Raw genomic sequence first — 25,089 nt, forward strand, 5'->3', positions numbered from 1 at the left:
TACATTTCTGAATTGCCCCTGTAGAGGACAGAACAATCAAGCCAGTCTTCGGTCACCTGTGGTAATAGGTGTTATTGGCGTGAATTATTATAATGCACTCTATTACTCCGTTTGGCTGCTCATTTCAGGCTTGTTTCTGATGAGACATTAGTAACACCTCCTGCTGGTAAAGATGCTTAAAGGCATCCGGCAGACCTCTCCCCCTCCTCCCATCCACACCCCAAGGAACATTCCAGGCCCCACGACACGCCTGCAAGCCAGGTCAGGCTGCTTTCCTCACCCTGCATGTCCGTGACCAAGAGGCAGCCACTCGTCTTCTGGTATACCCAGTGCTGGAAGGTACAGCACTTCTGACCAGCCTCCGAGTCCCTCCTCAAGAAGTTGATCTCCTTCCCATCCCGGATGGAGTACTTCACGAACTCGCCGATCAGCTCCTCCTCCACGGTTGCGTACGGGATGTTGTTGTCAGGGCGATAGATGAGGAAGATAGGAATTATCCTGGAAGGCAAGACAGCACGGCCACACATCACGTTCTCACCTGGAAATGGAGACTGAGGGTATTCTGTCTTCACTTGGGGGAGGCAGGTGCAGAACAAATTCCTGGACTCCACTAGATGTAGGCAGACCCCGACCACAATGACTGCTCAGCAGGTGGGAAGATGTATTCCCGTCTTTCATTTGTGCCTCGAGTTGGTCGGAAAGCCGTCCTTGGGATGGAGTTTGCCTGCCCATGTAGGAATGAATGTTTGTGTCTCAGTGACCCCCGGCCATGTGTCCATTCATCACATCTCCCTCCTTCCTCCTTCCTCCCGTCCATTCATTCAGCAAATACTCATTCAGTGGTTTCTATCTCAGTCTTCCGATGCTGTTCCAGAAAACAGCAAAGAACACAGAGGCTCTGCGCTCAAGGATCTTACATTTAAATGAGGGAGACAGGCAATAAACAAGTCAATGTATAGTGCCAGGGGCTAGGTGATAAAATGAAGCAGTGGAAAGGTGCTAGGTAGCACCGGGGTCGGGGAGGGGGATGCTGTTTTACTGAGGGAGGCCAGAGGAGGCCTTGCTAAGAAAGAACGTTTGAGCAGAGACCTGTAGGAAGGCGGGGTAGGGAGCCATGAGGGTATCTAGGGGAGAAGCATTCTAAGTAGAAGGAACAAAGGGAAAAGGCACCAGTGCAGGAGCATGCTTGGTAGGTTCCAAGAGCAGGGAGGGGCCTGTGTGGCTGGAGTAGGGTCAGCAAAGGGGAGGTGGGAGCAGGTGGGTGCGGACAGGGGGCAAATGGGAAGCCAGAACTTGTGGGGTCTGGGAGGCCATTTGAAAAACCATTCGGATGAGAAGCCACTGGAGGGTCTTAGACAGAGGAGTGCCGCAATCACACACCCTTGTGGCAGGAGGACTCTGCCACTCTGCGGAGAAGGGGCCGTGTGGGGGCAAGGGCAGAGCAGGGAGATCAGGCGGCACACTGCACAACTGTGACGGCGGCCCCGGGGGGAGAAGGGATGCGTCCCGACTGCGGTTTTCAGCACAACCCATTCGCTGTAGCACCTTAGATGGTATTTCACACCCGCTCCTCCCCTCCCCAGCCGGGCTCTCGCTTCCTGTTTTACCGTGAAGACTGAAACACTCAGAAGAGAGCTTCCCCCTCCTGCCCCCGACGATGGAGGAAGCCTCCTCGCCCCCTCCCCCTGCGCCTCTTCTCCCACTGGTGTCCCAGTCTGGCCAACCCCTCTCATGCTCAGGGATGTTTCACCAGCAAGTTCTCCCGCCTCCTCCGCCCGCTTTTCCCTCTAAGAAGCATCCTTGCCAGGGCCCAGCTCTCCGCCCCTCGACGCTTGACTCACGGCTGACACCCAAACTCAGGTCAGTTTAGCCTCACGGTGGGCGACCCCTCCCCTCCCAATCGCCCTGGAACCCCCTCACAGGGGCGTGTCCACCAACGAAGGGCACCAGCAGCACCCGTGTGGCCGAGTCCAACGGTCTCCTCTGCGCCCGGGTCTTACGTGCCCTCAGTGGTACTGGACACAGCTGAGCTCTCAAAGCACCTTCCCGCTGCTTCCAGAAACTCACTTCCTCTTGATCTCCTTGCTCCACTGGCTACGTTCTTCCCGTCTCCTTCGCTGGAGCCTCATTTCTCCCCAGCCTTGAGAGAGAGCTCTGCTCGCTCTGCCCACACCGGCTGGTGACCTCCTTGCTCGAAGGACGGTCCGCAGGGCGACGGTTTCCACATTTCTATCCCCAGTGCAGACCTCTTCCCTGCGCTCCTGACTCACGCGCCTGGCCTCCTGCTGTCTTCGATCCATCTTTAAAAGGCATCTCAGATTGAACCCAGCCCAAACCGAACTCCTCACGGGCCCCAGACTCCTGTCTCAGCCCCACCTTGGTGACTGATGACTCACCCTCCTATTCTTTTCATCCAATAAACATCTCCCCAGTAGCTTATGCCAGAATCTCGAAAACTCACCAGGAGAGCAAACACGGAAGAGGCACAGCCCCTACTTTGCATGGACAGCGCTGGGGAGAGGTCTGTGTGTGAGTGCGTGCGTGTGTGTGTGTGAACGTGTGTGCGTGTGTGTGTGTGTGTGTGTTTCCCAGTGCGCAATCCTCTGATTTTGGTCCAGTGAGCAGGGAATCAGGAGCAGATGCCTTTGCGAGGACCCCCATCCTTCCATATGTTACCATTCATACGCTCACAAATTCTTTCCCCGTAAGGAAGGGACAGGTGTTTACACACTAAACGTCCCAATCTATCTTTAGGCCGGTGGCATATATGTGGGGCTGCCAATGGCACTCATCAGCCCCGTGTCCCTCGCGAGCATAAGCCCTTCTCAAGTCCCTGCACCGATCTTTATATCCATAATTTTGTGTTGTTTTCTTTAGAAAGCCCCCAAACTGTGGTGTCAAGTCACACAAAACTTGGGTGTGCCCCACCCGAGGGCTCCGCGGTCTTGTGCGTTGCGGACAGCTCACACAATTGACCCTCTTCCTCCTTGAGAACTGCTGGGGGCAGACACTGGGACAGGGCCGGAGAAGAGTGAGAACGTGTGAGTGCCCGTGACACGAAGCCCTCACTCACTCCAGACTGTGGTCTCAGGGGATTGAACAGAAAAGCAATTGTGTATTTTCTTTGCATTATGTTAGTTTTCCTTGAAGTTGCTGAGAGATGTCTGTGAACTCAATAAGTACGCTAAGCATTTCCTGGCCAAGAGCAGAAAGCACTGGGCTTTCTATACCATAAGCCCAATATACCACCTCAGGGGGAGTATGTTTGCCCCTTGGTGAGCTGACAGGGTCGATGAAGGCTACAATTCCTTCCTTCCTTCCTCTCCAGGTTTCTACCGATACACAAATGGCTGTTGTACCTGAAATCTCCAATGTGCCCTGGCATACCTCTTTCTCTTTTCACTTAAACCCCCACACACAATCTCAACCAGAGGAGCAGGCTAGCAACCACAAGTTCCAGACCCCCAAACATCTGCTTGGTTCAGTCCATATTTGGCCAATGAGTGGATGAAAATAATCAGTGTGATTCCTCTCTGCAGGGTTCCAGGAAAGGGGTGGTACGTTCCTACACTGCTGATCCCCAGTTCACTCTTCTTAGACACGGCACCGTACTTTATTTTCACCATAGGGTAATTGTTTTGTGATAGACTCGTGTTCTCTTGGGTGGGCTTATTGTTGAGACACTATAATATCCATGAATTAGACTCTCTTTCTTTTCTGCTTAACATGATACATTTATCCCATTCATTTTCGACCCAATTCTTTTCTATTTGATACGATACACTTACTGAATTCACCTCTCCATCCATCTACCCATTCTTCATCCATCTATCCTTATAAACGTACATACGTACGTGCATTGATTTAAAGAATATGTACCAAATATCTCTCTGTAAGCCTCTGGCAACCTGGTAAGGAGCAGGACAGCAGCCCACACGTGTGCTTTCATAGCTCCCAGACAGACAGACAGGTGAAATGCTTGTTCTGCTGGTCCTTCTCACCCTCTCCTCCCTCCAGCCCCCCAAGTCCCCGACAGATCCCAAGTGAGAACGCAAGAGCAGGTAAACACACTTACTCCGGCACTTCTCCAAAGCCCTCCAGAGGCTGTGCTTCGGCAGCATAGATCTGGGCATAGTGTCTGGCGGTGTTTTGGACGTAGCATTCCTACATCACCCACACACATAGGAAGGACAAGTGATTAGAGGAAATTCAGAGCTGCGGTAAAGCCCATCAGGTTTCCTGGTGTGGGTCAAGCCAATGGATTCCCAAACCCAGCCATCCCCTCGTTGGGGGCCCAGAAGTAACAGTGATTGCTACACCGCTGCATTGCTACAACCTAGAGCTGTCCACTGGAAGAGCCTCTCTGAGACCTGAAGGAACTCTCCAGGTAAAACTCAAGCGGTCTCTGGGGCCAGGCATCCTGAACTAAAAAAGTTCTAGAACGTGCACGGCTGAAATTCACGCTGGGCTAAGAGGACTGGCCCCAGGGCAGGATGTCAGGTAAAGCTTGGGGGAACCTGCTGGGCTGCCTGTGAGCTCTCCCATCGGAAGTCTTCCTCAGGGGTGTGACAAGGGTTGTGGGTAGTGAACACCTTGACAAGACTGTTTGCCCCGGAAAAGCAAACTGGATTCTGCTTTCCACTCTGTAGGGCCTCCCCAGGAGGGAGTCTGGATGCTGGGGCTTTTCCCTGACCAGACCAGATGGTACTTGAGGCAGAAAGAGAATGAAGTGAAAGAAAAGAAAAAAGAACTGTTGATTGGGAGAAAGGAATACAGCTGGCAAAATTCTATCCTCAGAACAGGGGCTGCCTTCATGAGCCGCAAGTCCCACCTGACATCAGCACGTCTGAGACCAGCCTGGGTGGCTTGACAGTACCCAGGAGATTCATCAAAGTCTAACCTAATTGTTTTCCAGGGGACAGTGTTAGAAGGGCACCTCGCTTGTGACAGAGCTAGTCCCAGCACTCCCAAAAGCTGGCGCCAAAGCGGGAGGGGGAGGCAGGGAGGGAAGCCCAGATCTCCTCTTGTCTCAAGATTCTGTGATTCAGTAACACAGGGAGGCGTGAACTTGGCTGGAGTCTTGGCTCAAACTCAGAAAGGCAAGAAACAGGACAAAGCCTGGGCCTTCTGGTTATACCCCACACCCCTCCAATAAACCAAACCAAAAAGCAAAGCAATCTAGAAACTGCTCTCTTGGGGATGCTTGAGGATCCAGGCAGCCCATGTAGCTTGCATACGTCCTGTGTCCAAGTGGACTCAAACCTTCAAGGACCTCATGGGGCACCCTAGGAACAGAATGGATCCCAGGCGGGGTCAGACACCAGGGAGGGACCTCCAGACTTGAGCTGAGTCCCATCCAGCTGACTTTTCCGGGCAGGTGGACCCACCTGGGCAGCAAGTTTGTAGTTCCTCTGGATGAGCTCGTCGTTGTTTCTGGTCCCATAGGCAACAGCGTTGTGCACTTTGAGCACGCAGGCATGGCCGGGCTGGAAGACGGGCGTGAGCCCCCGCATCACCTTGCTGCGGAAGGCCTTCCGGTGGACGCCTTCCCCAAAGTGCAGCTCCTCTGTGGCGATCTGACCGCGCAGGTGGTCCCCGAAGTAGCTGTCGCTGAGGAAGTCTTCCCTGAAGATGAGCTGGCTGAATTCGATCTCTTCACATCCTGAAACACAGCTCGCCTTTAGTTAGAAGAACCCCCCAGTGCTGCTTCTCGGCTACGCGTGTTGCCACACAGGGCTGAGGGCAAGGCTGGCCCACAGAGCCCGGACGGAAACTGCACTCCCCACGGAGGCCCAGCTCAGAGATGAGATGGTGGGGGAGGGGGGTGAGCCCTCCAGGGGGGGAGGGGAGAAGACTAATTGGGGCAAGGAAAAGAAGTTGAAACAGTGCAGGTTTTTTTATAAGTTAAATTTTAAAATTGGATCGCAAAAATGAAGAAGCGGTGTTTTTTTAATATAACCCAAATCTCAATTCGAGTTACATGATTAATTTCATGTTTCCTGGGCTCTCCAGGAAAAGCAGTTTAGACAGACCTGGAAAATACAGACAGGTCATTAAAGGCAAGGTCATTAAAGGCAAGTTGAAAAGACAGGTGAAGGGTGCAGAACGGAGAAGGGACCAGTGATTAGGTGTGATAGAGCGATGCTTCTCAACCTTTCTCCTCATGATTGCCCTTTGAAAGGAGTCTTTTTAGACTTTTTTCCAAATTGCCCCTACCCTGAAATTTTAATTCCACACTTGTACTGTATATCTGTGTACATACTATGTGTATATCTGTGCTGCACACACAATCGGAGTACAGGGTTTTGTTTTGTTTTGTTTTGTTTTGCCTCCTTAAGAAGCAATTTTTGCCTTCTCGGGAGCAATACTGCCTCCCTGTGTTGAGAATGTCTGGGGTAGACAAAAGAAATAGGCAGACAGGGGCGCCTGGGTGGCTCAGTCGGTTAAGCACATGCCTTCAGCTTGGGTCATGGTGCCAGAGTCCTGGGATCAAGGCCCCGTCAGGTTCCCTGCTCAGTGGGGAGCCTGCTTCTCTCTCTCAACCTCCGCTCCTCCCTGCTTGTGTTCTCTCGGTGTCAAATAAATAAATAAAATCTTTAAAAAAAAAAAAGAAAGAAAGAAAGAGGCAGACAAAAACCAAACAGTAAAAGAAACTGCCTCTGAAGAAATACCAAAAAAAAAAGTCTAATCATTTTGGATTTATTTGTAAAAAGATAAGTAGAATTATTTTTCTAGCATGAGCTTTCTTCAGATTTGATTCTCCATGTTTCAGGTGACAATGGAGGCAATCAGAAGGCTCCCTTTTAAACTAGAGGCAAGCAGTCAGCATTCTGATGAGCTAACAGAAGAAAAGAAGACGGTTTTCAGTGACGTAAGTTTGTTTAGATTTTTTAAAATGTCCTCCAGTTCTCGAAGTCGATAAAGACTAACATCTTTCTGAATGTTTAAGGAAGAAAGAAATCCTGGGTCGTGTGAAAAATCTCACTTCACATTTCTACTTTGACTGCACAGAGAAAACATTTTTTTCTCTGCTTTTAAAAATATTTTCAGATCATGTGTTTTAAGAACAGTCTATGCCTGAAGCTAGCTATTAAAGGCATAAGGAGATAAAATTATTCTTGGGACACTTGGGGGGACTCAGACAGTTGGGTGTCCAGCTCCTGATTTCGACTCAAGTTATGATCTTGGGGTTGTGAGATGAAGCCCCCTTGCTGGTGTGGAGCCTGCTTGGGATTGCGTCTCTCCCTCTCTGGGGATGAATGAAGAGGCCTAGTTATTGACAGAAAAAGAAGAGGGGGGAGGGAGTGGTTCACATAGGAAAAGGGCTGAAGGTGCCAGTGGAGAGTGGACAGAAAAGACTATCCAAGATTTCACCAAGCCGAGCAGGAGCCTCTGGCCAAGTAACCTGTCCTGGATCTCTAGAGAGAACTGGGGTGGAAAAGTAGGGCAACAGGAAGCACATGGGACATTTTCCCAGACAAACATTTCTCATGACCCAGAGATCATGACCCGAGCCGAAACCAGCAGTCGGTCTCCCAACCAACTGTGCTACCCAAATGCCTCCCAGGCAGATTTTTAAGGAGATCCTTTTATCACAGATGTCAACCTTAGGGAAAGAACCAGAAAAAGAAATTAATTTATGGAGAAGAGGATAGTTTTTTCTTAAGTTAAATTTTAAAATGGGATCACAAAATGAAGAAGGGATATATATTTTTTTAATACATATAACCCAAATCTCAATTCTAGTTACATGATTAATTTCATGTTAACAGTTTGGGTCCTAATACCATTTAGTAAACATAGGAAGTGTTTTGTGTAAATACATCAGAGCCCAATAAATATGAGCTGTATTTCCCCATTATGTTTTCTTGCATAATCCCCCCAAATTCCCGAAACTCAATTATTCTTAACAGAAATGCGTGTACCAAGTACTTAGAAATGCATCAAATTTAACACAAAAGTTGTCCAGACTATGTGCTTAGAAATACCAAGGGACATTTTCTGTATAGTATTATATTAGGTATAATTAACAATCCTATCTATAATTTCCAACAGAAATGTCTACTTAAAGATAAAACAATGAAAGGGAAAAAATAAATCTTAGGACTTCTCTTTGAAAGCCCTGTGTGATCATTAAATTGTGCTTGCTTGTGTTTTATTTGGACCATCTTTCATTTGGGACCTTCCCACAAGCTTGATTTTATTAGTTTTTTAATTAGGGACCAACTTGTAAAATATTATTTGTTCCTCCTCTAGAGAACTCAATTAATAAAATGTGAGAGAGACTCCCCCAAACAAGAAAGGTGATCAAGAAGTCATTTGAGGCTTCTTCATCTGAAAGATCAAGGGGTGGGGAGGAAAGTATGGGATCCCCTCACTTTCCAGTGAGTCACTGACACTGGACCACCTCCCAGTCACAGGGGGTTCTGACACTGGGAGGAGGTGATGTCATTGGGTCTAGACCCAAACCCTCTGGCTGGAGTCACAGGGCTACATCAGCACTGTTTTCATAAGGTGACCAGCAGCTCATTCCCACTGGGGTCTCTTTTACCAGTTCCTAACTGGTAAACACCTAGAAAGATGAGTTTATGCGAACCTAAATGAACGAGGTTGTGGCAAGTATCCGGCATGTGAACACCCAGCAATGCTAAGCTGATGACACAGAGAAGCTCTTCTTCTGGAAGTTATTTTGTTTTCTCAAGCATAAGGAGGAAGGACATCCTTTTGCATATTTAGACTTTTGGGGAGATGGGGGGGCAGACATGGCAAAAGGATCTGAAATCATACAAGCATACTCCACACTAAAGACAGGTACATAGCATTTGAATAGGTTTGCGAAGAGCCTGTTTGTTGTTGCCGATAAATATCATGATATAAATATCATGATACGTGTTTCCTAGACCATTTCCTTTTTTATTTTTTTAAAAAAGATTTTATTTATTTATTTGACAGAGAGAGAGATCACAGGTAGGCAGAGAGGCAGGGGGAAGCAGGCTCCCCACTGAGCAGAGAGCCTGATGGGGGGCTCCACCCCAAGACCCTGAGATCATGACCTGAGCCGAAGGCAGAGGCTTTAACCCACTGCACCACTCAGGAGCCCTTGCTAGACCATTTCTAAGTCAAGATCCCAGCTCCTCGCCCTTTATGAACTAGGTGTCCCCCCATCATAATCACATTTACTGTCTTGTCTCTACAAAAACCTCCCCATCTTCAGGTGTTTTTGTTTGTCTAAAAATCAGCCCATGAGGTGAATTTCTTTATGAGGCTGAATCAACTGAGCTATCCGTTTTACTCACATCTTCTAAAAGTCACCAAAGCTCCTATGAGGTGCAAAAAGCTATGGTCAGTGATGCGGGCATGCACGGGTGGGTGTGCACGGGTGGGCTGCAGCCAGCTCCCTCCCGCTGCCGGTGGGCATCTCTTCCTGGCTCCGTGTTTTCTTCATCTCACATGCGCAGTAAAAATTGGCCATGGTGATAGTATTTACACCACAGAAATGAGAAAACTCAACAAATCAGTGCACCCTACCCCACACACCCTGGGCAGGTCGTTAAACATTTCCCAGCAGCCACTGAGTGGGGATGGGCATGTGTACGGGGGCAGGGAATTTTCCCTAAGAGGAAACACAGGCCAAGCATGAACTCCACCAAGCTACACTAGGTGGCCCAGCGGCAGGTGACTGCTCTTGAGCCCCCTGTTTGGCTGTTGCCATGCCAACACCAAACGCCAAAGGAAAGCATCCAAACCCATCTCTCATTTTCATTAAGATGCAAACGAAGTTATTCCCCTCGACACTGGGCTGTCTTTGGAATCGGATGGGCTAGTCAAACTGACAAGCAAACTGAAGATGCAAAACAGGTTACAACAGTGCCAGAGGCTGAAAACAGCCTGCAGAGGGCCTGGACGCCAGCCTGAGGCTTACAGGGAGGACTCTTCCTTCAAAGCCCACCAAGGTGTCCTGGAGCACCGCACCTGCAGTCTGATCTTTCGTTAACACTTCCGGACAGTCGTCACCTCCCGCACTTACGGTAGGCCTGCAACTAGCTTGAAATTGTCTTTCGTGTCTCAGTCATTCCTGTGCCCTCTCCTACTTGGTTGGAAGAGTCAGCAGGAATACTGCTTCTGCCCTTGATTCCGGGAGCTATTTCACACTTTTACAGAGGGCCCACGTCCTTGGACAACCAACGACTGGCTTACCTTTCAGATCCTGGTGACTCGTGAGTTGTTTCAGAACTAGAAGCAAAGGAAGAGAGGGTGTTCAGTACGCATGGGCATTCTGAACTGGGGGGCAGGGGAGTTAGAGCTCGCCTGAAACTGAGCCTCTGAGGCTTACCTTCAGCCGTGAGGTTAAACTCAGTGGTCAGTTTCCCATAGCTGTTCTTGATGCAGCAGTCATAGGTGCCCTGGTCCTTCTGACCAGCTTGCATGATGGCCAAGGACACAATGGAGTTGTCACCCGCACTGCAATAGGGGGCATGAATATTTGAACGCTTCATCGTCCTGAGGTTGGAGGTTTCTAATGCACTTATGGAGAAAGAAACATGCTTCCCTGCCCTCATGTTCTGGGCCAGTGGGTTGGCTAAAGAGCAAGACCTCGATGAGCTGTTCAAATCTTTCATTCATCTGAGGGGACGGTCAGCGCGATTTTGGCTTAACATCCTCACTCCAACATGCAATATTAAAACAGAAACATTTGAGAGGTTCAGCTGCTGCTAGTAAAGAACCAAAATGGATTCTGGGGGCTGTCATTAACATTTCTGCTCAGAATTCACCTCAATTATGTTACCAATCCAGATGCCCTGTGCTTAAAGGAGACCTGAAAATTCCAAACCCAAATCTAAACACAGACACAATAAGGGACAAGAGAAAGGAGGTCTCTGCTGTAAATAAGGACACGTGGCTGAGGGTTTTTTTTTTTTTTTTTAAATAGGATACCCCCAGACTGAATACCAGCCATCCATCCGCCCTCCCACCCATTCAACATGGTAAGTTCCAGGCACCGTGCTATGAACAGAAAAACCGGTGGTGACGATGATGATGATAGCTAACGTGTACTTAGCACTTGGTATGCATCCGGCATCGTACTGATGACTTAAACATCTATTTCATGTCACACACAGATCAATGTAATGAGAGAAGTGGTATTACTATCCCCACTTCACAGATGAGAAAACTGAGGCAGACAGAGGTCAAGCACGTGACCTAAGTTCCCACAGCTGGGTTGAGCTGGGACTTGAACCAAGAAAGCCTGAGTCTGGAGTCCTCACCTTGATCTCAAGACGCTGCCTCTTCAAGTGATTTGGGATCACTCCCCTCAAATCTGGGATCATGGGAATTATGGCTAACTCTGCAATCTTCATTCCAAAGTCTCACACTAAAAATTTACTTTGTAGCCAAAAAGTTACATTAAATATTGTTGTAGTTTTGTTCGGAATGTTGTTAAACATTCACCAGGTTTGTCTGTTTCAGTTTTGGGTCATTTCACAATTCAAACCCAGATACCACTTATCCTGTCTCAGTTGCTTAGCCCCTGAAGTAGAGACGCTCGGTTGGTTTTTCAGTGGACATCAAGTCTCTGATTTACACATGTCTCATGCACCAATGGCTTGAAAGAAAAGCCCATGAAATGATAATACATCATCCACCGAGACAGCCTCTGAATGCGTCCTGAATGCATGGTGGGAAGTGGACAGTCCCAGTCACAAGCAGAAGATTTCCTGTTGGGCTGCAAAACGCTGAGTCACAGAAGGCCTGGGGTGGTGTCTCTCTGTGTGGCTTCTGACCCAAATTCCCTGATCCTCTGACACCTGATGGAGAACCTTGGAGGCCTCTTCTTGCGCTTCACATGTCACCCAAGGAGAATTTAATTATGGGAGAATGCTCCTGTGCCTGACTTTGCTGTTTAAATAGAACCCCCAGAGACATTTTTAACTTGCAACTTACAAGTTCTGTCTAGGAGAAAAGATAACCCTCAGTGTTTATTATCTGTCAAATATTAACCGGTTTTGTACCTGTTTGCAAAAGTATTATCGATTTGCCCCACAGACTATATAAATCTCCATTTCTCAAATGTTCCTTTGAATGGCTTTACCATCTTCCTGGTTCTTCATTATTTAATGAGCTGAAAGAGATCTTGGCTGTGTGTTTATATTATACTTGCTTGAGAGATTTCAGCTTCTGGGAAATGATGTTTTTACAAGGCAGTGAGATACTTCTTGGAGGGACTGGAATTAAGGTGAAAGAAATTCGATAACATTTAAAAAGCCACTCGAACTAATGTAAATGATTTCTTGATATACAGAGGACACAGGCCTCCCAAATAGTCCCCATAAACCACAGGAGCGGCAAAGGGGTGCCCCTAAGCCAGTGTGGCCAAGAAAGAAGGAAGCCAGCGTGGCTAAGATTGTAAAGGCTTGGCCACGCATCGCCAGCACAGGGCAAGCCTACTGTTGCCAAATGCTCCCCAGAGGGAGGCTGGGTTTTCTAAAGACATCTCAGATGGAAAAGGGACCCAAAGGATTCCAATGCCAATTCTGAGCTAGAGCAAGATGGCAGAAACCCCCACTGGTTAATTATCCTTGGCTGACAACTACAGCAAGTTTTTTAAATGAATAATGAGTGCTTCCTTTCTATAAAGCTCTAGGGAGCAGCCTTGATTTTAAAATCAAGTCATTTATTCCCCATTAAAATTCTTCTGAAGCCACACACAAGACGGACGGGATGAGGGCAGCGTTTTAGGCAGCGAACGTGACTCCACCCGCGACAACCCCGTTAGATGTTCTGGAGAGATGTCACGGCAAAGAAACTGTAGCTCAAATCTGCCTTGGTTGCATTTGGGACCTAATTTCCGGACATGGGTTCCCAGAGGACCCATTTGATTTCATTCGACAGAAAGCTCTCCGGTTGTGCTTCCTTTTTCAGGCTACTTGTGGCGAGATGAAGGGGGTAGGAACCTCCGTGACTCAGGGAGCTGAACAGGGACCTCCTTTGGCAGAAAAAGCACCTGAGGACTGTTGGAGTGACAGTCGTTGCCACGGAGCCCAGTGATCTGTTTAAGAACCAGCCACGCCCCCTCCAGTGTGTCAGATGAAGCTCCAGGTCCGCAGTTCACCCGAGCGAGCGTGTATTGCCAGCACCGCGTGCTAGGAAGCCGTTCGCCAGGTTCACTCCACACGGGAATTCTCGGCAATGATTCTCTCCCTCCTCCCCTCCTCTCCATCCCAGAACCAAACAGCTTTTCCCATCTCAGAAAGGGCTGTTTATCACCCTCCAAGCGGCTGCTTTCAACGACCTCATGGTGGAGAGGTAGTTTTCCTTCTCTTCTTTCTTTGGGTTCACCTTTTCAGCATTGGAATTTGTCAGGCTCATGGGAATTATGACACAGAGAACACAGCCAAATTCACAGACATGCAGAAGAGAGAGCTCTGTACTCTTGGGACCACAGAACCTCCACCTAGAAAATGATCTGACCCGTTTCCCTGATTCTAGAAACATCATGAAAAGTTTCCTGACTTCCTGAGGCCCCAAAACTCAGGGATGGCAGAGCCCAGCTAAGAACCCTCCATGGCTTCCTCTGTCTAGACATCTGTCTTCGGTTACTTACTCGTCTTGGATACTTTGGGTGTGGCGTTTCGACTTTAGTTTCCCTTTTCACTTCCTATAATAATTTTCTTCTAGAACTACATTGTGAAACACGCAACAGCAGTGAAAAGTGACCGGGCAAATAGCGCACCTTCTCTGCACTTGGGCTATTGACTTTGAATCTTTTGTCCACCAGACAGTAGAATCTTCATGAATTTCTGCAAACTGGCAGCTTAATTTAATATTCCCAGAGTGGTCAGGGTACATCTCGGCTTGGATCTTTTTCAGTAATATCGGAGCTGTGAAGGAGAGATTTGCAGGTCAGTGTTCTTACAACAGTTGCAAAGATAGACTTCATGGTGGGGAAGAGACTTTGCCATTGTATCACATGTCATGCTAACAACAATCCCCCAAATGGGATAATAATTATTACCCTCCATTCATGGATGAGGAAGCCAAGTGTCTGAGGGGAGAAGTGGCATACCTAAACAGTCAGAAAAATGAACTAATCCACCTCATTTTTCACTACAAAACACTCCACGAGTGAGCTCTGTAATGCACAAATTACAGAAATAGAATGTGAGAGACTTTTTTTTTTTTTTTTAAAGAAGAGGGTGGGGGGCTGGGGATACCTAGCCTATAAACCTGGGCCAAATAGAGATGCTTTTAAAGGATCACCAGATGGTCCAGGTCAAAATCAGAGCTGGGGATTAGGAGCAGAATAAAATCCAGATGGGTGGGTTATCTCTGAATAACATTCATCCATCTTTCCCCTTGATCTATTGTCTTGGCTGAAAATATCCTAACGGAGTGCAGTGATGTCTGACATCAATTTCATTAGCAAAAGAGAAGCATCTTCTTGAATGAAATAGGAGCGAGCAAGAAACCATTCGGGGGTTAGCCTGAGCTCTTTGAACAGCGCCTTTTTAATTAAACCCGGGATGAGCGCACAGCCGGATGGGGAAATGTGTCATTACTCAGGCCAGCCACTGGGCGGCAGGACAGACATTAGAACGGGACACGGACGGCGGACCCAGCCAGGTGGGCAGAGTGATTTGGCCATAAGGTTACTGGAAACCTGGTGTCAATCTTCTGCAAACCGACTTCCCTAACGCTGCAGCGGTGGTAACCCAAAACATGACGTAATCCTCCGCCAAGCCAGAAGTCCTCGATGCTGACGCTTTGTTTGCCCCTTTCCCGCGAATCCCACTGTGAAGGCGCCAATGGATTAAAGGTGCCTCTCTTCCCTCCTTGATGCCAACAGACATGTGGGCAACAGAATGCACATTTAAAAGCTTATTTTCTTCCCAGAAAGTGATAATGGGCTGATCAGGGAATAAGTCCCCCAACTAGGAAGTAGCTGAAGATACTGACAATATGATGGGAGAGAGAAAACATACCAAGTGCTTATCGATGGCGACCTCCATTTCAGTGCGAATGGCCGATGGGGCTAGCTGGGCTAGGTCCTGAGGCCATTGGTCTCAAACTCTCGGTCCAGACCCAGCCTGCCTCCTCCTCTGGGACCTAATTCCTCAAGGGCCCTTCCAACACTTATGCAGGGACAGCCTTCATGATGATTTGTGGAAACCTGAATGTTCCTAAAGCAGCCAACCCTGTCCACTGCGCATTCTGAGTTCTGAACACAGAAAGTTGGGGGGACAGAGGGAAGGGCATACAGTGGGCAGCAGGACGAAATGAGGGTCCCGGAGAGCTAGAAAGCTGGCTTCGACAAGAGGTCTGGGGGCTTCCGAAAGGACCTCTCTTTGGGTGGGAGGAAGGGAGAGATGGAGAGGAAGGAGCTACAGGGAAGCCTGGGAGTGTGGCTGGGTTTTCCTTCTGTGCGTATTCTGGCCAAGTGTTGGGTGGAAAGACTAGAATAGAAAGCTTTGAATGTCCCCAGGAAAGGTTACTCAGTTTTATTTCTTTGAGTCATGTGAGGCACAGCACCCCCCACATACTAACTCCTTCCCTGAGTGGTCTGTGGTTTGAGAGCGCAGCCTCCCTCCCAGAAGAGCACTGCGCTGACCCAGGGGGTCTTGGGGACACCCAGCACAAGCTCCACCAGTCCGCGCTTACCTGCAGCGTCCTTGTTCCTACAGAAACTCGAAAAACCACGGAAAAGGATTCCAAATAGATATTTCCCTTGGGGCTGAAACCACTTTAGAAATCTTATAAAATACTGCTCCATCCTCTTTAAATATGTGGGTTTTTGGATTTTTTTTTTTTTCTTTATTTGAGAGAGGAGAGCCACAAGCTGGGGAGGGGCAGAGGGGGAGGGCAGACTCACCACTGAGCATTCCCAACTTGGGATTCCCAACTTGGAACTGGATCCCAGGACCCCAGGATCATGACGTGAGCTGAAGGCAGACACTTAACCGACGGAGCCACCTGGGTGCCCCAACTTTAAATGTTTTAAAACATGTCTCCTAGAGACCTGGCTGGATGCCCCCAAACGTTCTGAAGGGAGTTTTGTATTGAATCCTGCCTGCAGCAGGCGCAGAGGGCCCGCAGTGTCCACAGGAATAAGGAGCATCAGTGTGGAGGTCTGAAAACTCCGGCAGGAGGAGCAAAGCCCCCTTAGCGTGAAGGGGGCCCCCAGCATCAAGATCCCACATGCGCAGATGGCATCACTGGCTGCGGAGGCTTCTCTTCTGACTCCTCCCACCCATGGGGAGGGAAAGAAGAGCTCTGAAATAACAGAGGCTAAAATTCGGGTTAAGGGGTGGAGTTTGGGGTTGAGGCAGCACTCCCATTGCAAAGCAGCGATGACAGCATTTATAGCGCTTTGAGACTCAGTTGGTTTGAAACCTGGAACGGAGTCCCCAGGGCACTTTAGACTCAGACAAAGAGGAGGGTAAGTTGGAAAGAAATTTTATGTTCACATTTGGAAGAGAATCCAGGATTCAATTAAGCTGTTTTTAATGAAAATCACCAATTAAAGAGGAGACTCCCAAATTGTACCTAAATGTTTATTTCTGTAAATCCTGCTTAGTGTGTGGTCTATTTAATTATACTAATTAGCTACACTGATGAATGCTTCTGTTTATCTTTTAAAATATTTTTTAAAGGATAATTAAACAGAAAGTCATCTTAATCACACTCCCTTGGTTAAACCTACCTCCCGGCAGCCTCTTTTAGCGGTTCTCTCTCGAGATCACCTGGGGACCTGTTAGAAACCACTTTCTCGGGGCACCTGGGTGGCTCGGATGGTTGGCGTCTGCCTTCGGCTCAGGTCATGATCTCCAGGTCCTGGGGTGGAGCCCCGCATTGGGCTCCCAGCTCAGCGGGGAGCTTACTTCTCTCTCTCCCTCTGCCTCTCCCCCTGCTTGTGTGTTCTTTCTCTAATGAATAAATAAAATCTTTAAAAAAAAAGAAAGAAAGAAGCCACTTTCTCCAGCCTGAAACTTGAATCAAAAACTCTGGAGGTAGAGCCTGGCAGTCTGCATACAGGAGCTGGGCCTCTGGCTCGCCAGCCCAAACGCTAACAGCGACAGCCACAGAGCCTCACCTTTCCCGTCTCTTCTGCAAGGCGGCTCCTCCGCGTCTTGTCTCTCGTCTGGGCCTGATGCCGGTGGTTCAGGTGCAGGAATCCTTCTGAGAAGGCTCGAACTCCGCCTGACGTTCTCCTTCTCCTCCAAACGCAGCCTCAGGGCGGCCACCCTGGACAGAAGTTTCTTCTTCACGCCCTCAGCTATGGGTCCTCTCCCTGAAGCCTCTTGCTTCTTGACCTCCCCGGAGCCACTCCCTGCTGCGGGGGACTTGGGGAAGCCGAGGGTCTGGGCGGCCATGTGCCCGAGCTTCTCGTCCCTGGGTTTTTGCCTAGAGCCCAGGCTGGAGCCCTGTTGGCATGGGGACGGCAGTATCTCGGGAGCTTTCTCCGACACACATCCACCTGCCGTGGAGGCCAAGGTCACAGCAGGCGAGCCCGATGCGCCGGTGGATGTGGCTTCCCCGGTGCGGGGCTCCTCCCCTGTAGGTTCCTGGATTTTGTGTCTTTCTGAAAAGTTTGTGATGTTTCCTTCAGGACAGGTGGTAAAAGGCAACCGAGTAAGAGCACTGGGAGACAGTGGATGTTTCCCACACTCACTCTCAATGGCTCCTCTGTCCTTTGAGTCAGAAAATGTGTAGGGGTGGCTTCTGGGCCCCACTACACCCTTCTCAGAGACGTCATGAATTTGACCCGAGGAGTCGCGAATATCCGCTCCAACACATGCGCGAGTCATCACCGCGGGCCCATCAGAAAGAGGTAAAGTGGGGAAAACAGACTCTGCTTTGTCGTTTTTACTGCGTTCAGCCTCCCCCGAGCTTCTCTCGCTGCGCTCTTGCATTTGGCCGATTCCATGAGCCCGGGGACGTGCTCCCTGACCTTCGTCAGGACTCGGGACTTGCAAGACGGCCGGCTGGACGGCCGGTCTCTGGCCCATGGGCCCAGCATCCTGTTCACTGTCCTCGCTGACAACAGACACGGAGGACGCGGGAGGCCCCGCCGTCTCAGCCCGGGCACACACCGCATCCGTGGGGTCCACAGAGGACTCCACGACCTTCAGGCGGGTCAGAAAGCGTTTAAAGAAAGCAGCGTGATCCGCCTGGACTCGGTTGCCCTCTCGGTTTTGGCTCACACCGTCAGCGTTTTCTCTCTTTCCAGTTTCCGAAGGCTCGCATAGCAAATCTGCGACTTCTAATTCCTTTTCGTCCACAGGATCCACTGAGGACTCTAGGAGTCTGGGTTGGCTCAAATACTCAGACGAAAGACTCCTCCAGGATGCATGGCTGGCTGATTTTCCACTAACGAGCGTTTCTCTGTCAATGGCAAGTGCTGAGCCAGACTCAGCCGGAGGGCCGTGAGCCTTGAGAACGTCAGGACCCGCTTCCAGCTCCTTGGACTCGGAACCTGGCTGTTGTCTGGGTGGCCAGACTTCTGGAACGGAAGCTTCCAGAGTTATAATCTTGAGCTTGCTTCCTGTTTCCCAAAGTCCTGGCCTGCTCCCTCCGGACTCTTCCAGGGGGACATTAGAGAGAGGAGAAATGTGGCTTGGAGCCTGACCTCCAACTTCCACAGCGGCTTCAGCCGCCTTGCACACACTAGTCCCCGAGCTTGAGCTCTGTCGTCTCTCCTCCCTGGAGTTTGCTGATAAGCAGTCCGAGGACGCTGGGTCTATCTGCCCTCGGGCAACTGGCATCCTGGGCCAGCTTTCTTGGAGATCATCTTCAGGAGGAGAACTCTTTTGGCGTAAGCTCTCTGGCTGGATCCTCTGTGTTGTTTCACTTTCTTTGTCTTGGAAATGCTCCTCGAGGCTCCTCCGGCCTGCTCCATCCTCGGCCGGGTTCTTATTTCCAGAATGGTTATCAGTCTGAAGAGGGGAAGTGCAGGAGAAACCCTCTCCTTCTGGGAGCTGAGGAACGTGGATGTGGACTTCTGGCCCCCCGGGAGCCAGGCCAAAGGGCTCTTCTAGAGATGCCATTGTGGAATAATTAAAAATATGGCCCAACTGTTCATTGGAAGGAAGCTGGCAAGTATTTCCTTCCGGAGCCTGAGGGGAACTCTCCCTGGGACCATTGGGGTGACTGTCCTCCGCGATTGAAACAGGGAGGTATTTGGCTGGGTGGACTTTGGTGGCCATGGTAACCGTCGATGTGTCCCCACTTTCCCTGGTCACCTGAAGACCCTCAAGATTAGCAGTTAAAGACACCAGCTTCTCAGGAGGAAACATCACCACTGAACCATTTCCGGCTGGTGTGTCTGCAGTGCCTGGGGCACGGGTCCTGGGGCTCTCGTCACCGCCTTCTGGAAACTGCACAGAAGAGCTGTTGTCAGAACACAGCGGCTGTCTTTCCTCAAACCCTCCGGAGCTGCCGGGGCTTGGCCTCTCCCGGCCAGGCTGGACTGCGGAGACCAGCGCGGAGGTGACATTCTCCGTCTCTGCTAAATTTTCCCCTGTGCCACCTTCGCTGGCCTGCGAAATGTTCCAGGCAAAAGTATTGGTAAAAAGAGGTGGCGTGGCAGAGTCTCCCCCCTTGCTGCTCCTGCACGGGTGCTGTGGGAACTCAGAATGCTGCGTGTGAGAGAGGATGCCTGGCATCTCGTTATCAGGAGAACGTGAATCAGATACTTTGCTTTGAATCTCCGCCGGCTCTAAGTCCGTGGAGCAAGTTTCCGGAGGCAAATATCTATCAGCTGAGGCTCCAGCAGGAGAATCCATTGTGTCCCGTGTTCCTTGGTCTCGTGCTTCAAGACGCTCCAACACGCTTGCTGCTTCCCTGCCCCCTGGCTCATCGCATGGAGTTTCCAGGGTGAGGCTGGGCTTTTCGGGTTCCGGGGAAGCAACAGAGAGAGCCTTGGGCTCCCAGGGGTCAGCACTGCCCTCTTGGGGGAGAAGCACTGACAGCTCCCGGGGGGATATATTTTCATTATGGGCATCTGGGATGCTCAGCTCATATCCTGGTTCTGGCCAGGAACCTCCAAGTACATGGTCTTTTCTGTCCTGCTTTTCTCCGTGTTGTGGACATTGAGTACAGCTTCCTAGCTCCACGTGTCGGGCCAAGGATGTGCCTTCCTCATTGATCCCTCCTGCGTTGGGGAAGGAATTTGTTGTGGTCCCAGCAAATGCAGACTCTTCCCCAGCAGGATCTGAGAAAGCTGGCAGCTGGCTGAGAAAGTCTCTCTCCCTGACTGTTTCCCGAATTTGCACCTAGGAAGATGAAAGTGATATTAATAGACTTGTTCCTAGGAGAGCCCACAATTGGGCATTCCTGTGAGCCCAAGAATGTTAATCCTCGATGACTGTAATAATGGACAAGAGGAGAAGCAGGAATGATTGAAATCTAAACGCCGGTCCCCAGACCCTCTCTAGCTATTAGAGACTTCCTGGAGAAATGCACATTTAAGCAACTGTGTTCCAGGGGACCCTTGGTCAAATTCCCCATTTTAAACAAAAAGCCTTCCGACAGTCGTCAGATGATGCTTTCTTGTCTCTCAGGAGGAAAGACAGAAATAAATTGAATGTAAACTATTTTGATCAAGTTAAGCCACCAGAGCTTGCATGCATCTCTCCAGAAAGATACATTTCACATGATCATAACAAATGAAATATACAAGGCTTGTAAAGTAGCAATGAATAAACTTTGTCCCCAGTAATGGCTAATCATGTTACTAAAGAACAGAGAAAGGCCTGTCCTTTGAACCTGCCTCTAATGAAGTAACGGGGTTATGTCGGGTTATGTCGGGTCACCAGCGCTTCCAATTGTTTCTGCCCCAGGAGGATTATAGAATTCTACAATGCCTCTTCCACTTTAAAACGGATGTCCCGTGGCAGGCGGACCATGCCCATGAGAAGTAGAAGATTCAGGGAAGAGAGAGAGAGAGAAACGGGTGGAGGAAGGAAGGAAGGAAGGGAGGAGAGAGGGGAGGGGGGTAAGGAGAGAGGAAACTCACTTTGTGAGCAGTAAATCCTGACTCTTGTATGATACCGGTTATTGTTGAAGGAAGCAACAAGATCTTAGACTACATTCTTATCTCTTACAACTTGAATTTCATCAATTATTTCAACACACGTCAAAATCACGCCCAGGCAACAAAAAGGGAATTGCTGCTACATTTTGGCAAGTACCTCCGTCTTCACCTCCAGGACCCCGCTTTAGAGCAACCCCTTTCGATAGGACAGAAACTGATACCTGGGCTTATAAAGGAGAGGAGACAGAGTCTCACAGGGCATAACAAAGACAACCTGGAATGTTTCTGGGCACAGTGTGGCTCCAAGTCCCAAGGCTCACTCCCAGAAACCGCACGGGAGAATCCTGGGTCTTCTACCCTGCCGTCAATCCCTTTACGTACTACCAGTGGGAGAGAGACCAGCAGAGCCACACCGCCCGACACTCCCCCAAGGCTGCCTGCTGTCAGCAGTGATTCCCCTCTCATCTCTCCTCCTTCAACCCACCCTGACGTTCATTTAATTCTGAACTTATTGGCATAAAAGGGCCTCACGAGCAAGAAGAAACTCAGTATCATTTCCTGTGCTATCCACTCCATGAGGGCTGGGACCATCTTCTATTCAACAAATGTTTCTTGACCGCCTCCAGCGTATCAGGGAGTGTCCCTGGTAGTGCGATAGAGCACAGGCAATCTGCCCCGCAGCCGTGTAGCTGGGAAGGAGCTCCCTTTCTATGTGGTCTTCGAGGCTGTTAGTTACAGCAATTAGCACCCGGCAGGTGCACCATGAGCACTTGTTGAAAGAAGGAGTAAATGAATGAACCACGCACGATCAGGGAGCTCAAGCCAACATCACCCATGAAACCTCTACAAGCTGAAGGGCTTTGGACTTCCCGTCTGCTCCTGACTTTGGGAAAACTCTATTTTTAAAAAGTCCTTTAACCAGAAGCTGGGGCACTACTGAATCACATCCCGGTGTTTCTAAAAAGAAAAATGTACTTATTCTCTTTCTGTATCCCCCATCACCTTAAAATGGAAAAGAGAAAACAAGGAAAACTTCTGGGAAACACAAAGCAAGGGTGTTTTTTTTCTTCTTCTTCTTAGTATCAAGAAATTTAAGATGTGTATGGTTTTACCTCTATACCTGAACCTCTATGCTCTTTTCATTTGCCTTTTTTGTTCACTATTTTCATAATGAGACTATTAGTACAAATATACTGAAATATGAAGAAAGAAAATTGGGGTAGCTTCCTGGGCATGACTTGAGAAATGAAGACAGACTGTCCAGTTAAAAACACCACGACCCTTTCCTGAGCCTTCTTCCCTGGCCTGAATTTTTGCTACCGGTGTCAGTCCTTTATTTTAAGATCCTGTCATCATCACATTATCCTCAGTGCCAACAGACATTTATGGAGTAGCTGCCTTGTGTACAACTCTCTGCCAGGCACTGGACAGTTTTTTCCCAAAGGGCTCCCACTAAAAAGCCCTATGTTACTTACTGGGATTTTAACCACCCATTATTGCTTATTACCCCCCCCCCAAAAAAAAAACAGAGTTATAGGCTGACACCTAGAAGACACTGGTGTGTGGAGTGAATGAGTGACAGGACAAATAAGTTTTGATCAGGGAGAGTTTGGTCATTGAGATACATCAGCATAACCACGGTATCTTGCCTTAATTTCCAGAGCAGTCATGTTCCTGTTAATGTATATTCTCTCCTCCCCTCTCTTGCTTTAAAAATAAAGTCCCATTTTAAAATAGCCTAGTGAAGCCCCACATAGGTAAAGAAGTATGGCAAACCCTTGACTGTGTAAATTCATCTACTCGACAAACGTTTACTGAGCATCTACTATGTTCCAAGTTCTATTCTAAGCACCAGGGAAGCATCAGTGAGCATAACAAAGACTGCTGGCCTTTTGGAAATTATGTCCAGGCAACAAGCCACACAAACAGTCCACTGCTGATGTGAAATTCCATAAATGTTATTTGAAACAATGGGATTTTCTCAAAGTGGAACTTTTAACAGCCCAGTGTATGCTCGTCAAGGCTGAGACACAGTTCCAAGGGCAGGCTCCTTGGGTCTCATTCAGAGACTGACTCAGAGAAAGAGGGAAACCACAGACTCACACCTTTCAAATGAGTCAGGCCTTTCTTTTAGGAGGAGATCTCTCAGGGAGGTCATTGTGAAAGAACCCCAGCAAGTGATTCTCCTGCCGCTCGGCTGTTCTCATTACAGAGTAAGTGTTGAAACTCATGAGGTGCTGGTGGTCAGAAAGCTGTTCTCATTCAGATGAAAAGATGGGGTGGGTCTGGGGTTCCAGGAGGACGCCCAGTGCAGTGGGAGAAGTGTGGACTCCGAGGTCTGGGAACCTGAGTTCAGCTCAGTACAGTATTGTATACATGACCCCAAGTAACCTCTTGGGCCTCTCTGACCCTCAGTCTCCTCCTCCAGGGCTAACCACACATTTGTCGGCACCATCCTGTCGAATCCCTGACTCTGACTGACATTAGCTTCCCTTGTTGTCTGTGAAAAGAAAGTAGTGGCCAGGACCGAGAGAAAGCTGAGCGGCCCTGGTGAGCAGAGTTGTGAGCCCTGGACTTTACATAGGTTTTCTCATTTCAGTGGTCAAGTAAATCGGAAAGACTGATGCTATCGTGTCTTCTTCACAGATGAGGTGAACGGCCTGGGTCCAGTCAGGAGACGGCAACCACACAGTACCTCCAGGAAGGGAGGTTGAAATCTACAGTTGTTAGTTGCATAGAAGAGTAACTGTCAGCTAGCGGGAGGGGAGACCCCACCGTGCTCTAAGGGGAGGGGAAGCACCCAGGAAGGGCAGCTTTTTAGTTACTCGGACCTCGCTGGAGAAGGTCTGAAACAGGCTGCCAGATGACAGAGAACTTCGCTGGGTTAGCCAGACCAGAGTCGGTCTGGAACTGCTGGGTGAGCCACAGACCACCCTTTCACATGTGGGCAGGGGGCAGGCAGTCAGCACTCAGCTCAGAGGCAGGCAGCGGTGGTCTAGGCCCTGGCAGGGGCAGGCGCTGGGCCTTCACAGTGGGTGGGCGACATGTGGCAGGAGTAAAGACAGGGAATGGCAGCCCCGTGTATTTGGGGCCACAGGAGGCCGGATGTGGGTGCAAAGAGGGGGCCATGCAGAGCTCTGGCTCCCGAGGAGAGTGGCCTGCAGGAAGATCCTCCCTCGGCCAGGCCTACAAGGTAGCAGATGGGCCATGTTCTGAGCCCCGTGCTTGGGCCGGCTCTGTGGGGTGAAAACACACACACACACACACACACTCCATACTGAAAATGCCACGCACCGTCTTCCTCCTGCTGTGTCCTTCCAGCACCCCCTGCTGAGAACGCTTCACACCGGGCTTCCCTGAACAGAGAAATGGTTAATGAAATTCCCTTCTCAGTGAGCATGCAGGGAAGTGCGCACGGCGAGCCGAGGGGCAGTCCGTTGAGAAGCGACACAGGGGGTCGCTGATATTCATGGGTTAGAAATCTCCCCCAAGATCCCGTCGTCCATGACAGAAGCAGGATTGAAAGCCAAGTCTGTCTGGCTGGAAAGCCCTTTCCAACTTGAGTTTTCTAACAAGAGAAGTTCATGCAAACACCACCAAGAGGCTGGGAACTCCTGCTTAATGTGAAAGCTAGCAGTCCTGGGGTCCCGAGACATTTGGGGTAGAAGACTGTAATGGTCCTTGTTACGCAACATGACCCCTTGTTCTTTCCGCCAGCTTCCTCACAAGCCCTAAGGACAGGGACTCTGTCATTCATTTCTGAATTTCCAGAACCTTAGCCCACAGTAGGGGCTCTGATAACTTGCTGCTTGAATAAACACATGACTGAAGACAAGGAAAGAAAATAGTGGACCAAATTTAGTAACACTTCCAAACCTCGTCCTGAAAGCAGTATTGCCCTTGAAAACCTACCTTCTGCTCCTACCGCATTTTCCAGCCCCCTCTCTAGCAACACCCTCTCATTCTATAAACGCCTTGCTTCCTTCGCCAGCCTTTTCAAAACTGTCGCCTCCCCAGGAAAGCTGTGACGTCTCTTCATCTGCCCCGTGAGGTTCAGA

General features: G+C 49.4%; 1 protein-coding gene across 4 annotated transcripts in view; it reads right to left on the minus strand.

Moving 5' to 3' along the window:
* ALPK2 (alpha kinase 2) overlaps nt 1-25,089 on the minus strand; it is a 114,936-nt gene that overhangs the window by 18,382 nt on the left and 71,465 nt on the right. For 3 of the 4 annotated variants that reach the window (XM_004745560.3, XM_004745559.3, XM_013052745.2), the window contains 7 exons: nt 17,090-20,270; nt 13,733-13,880; nt 10,334-10,461; nt 10,198-10,233; nt 5,388-5,662; nt 4,076-4,164; nt 281-498 (listed from right to left, as the gene is read on the minus strand). In XM_004745560.3, coding sequence (XP_004745617.2) covers nt 281-498; nt 4,076-4,164; nt 5,388-5,662; nt 10,198-10,233; nt 10,334-10,461; nt 13,733-13,880; nt 17,090-20,270 — 4,075 coding nt within the window. Of the gene's footprint in view, nt 1-280; nt 499-538; nt 725-4,075; nt 4,165-5,387; nt 5,663-10,197; nt 10,234-10,333; nt 10,462-13,732; nt 13,881-17,089; nt 20,271-25,089 lie in introns of all 4 variants that reach the window. The other variant, XM_013052747.2, reaches the window with a different exon arrangement.

Source organism: Mustela putorius, unplaced genomic scaffold (assembly GCF_011764305.1).
Source record: "Mustela putorius furo isolate JIRA1106 unplaced genomic scaffold, ASM1176430v1.1 tig00003858_pilon_pilon_pilon, whole genome shotgun sequence".
Taxonomy (NCBI): domain Eukaryota; kingdom Metazoa; phylum Chordata; class Mammalia; order Carnivora; family Mustelidae; genus Mustela; species Mustela putorius.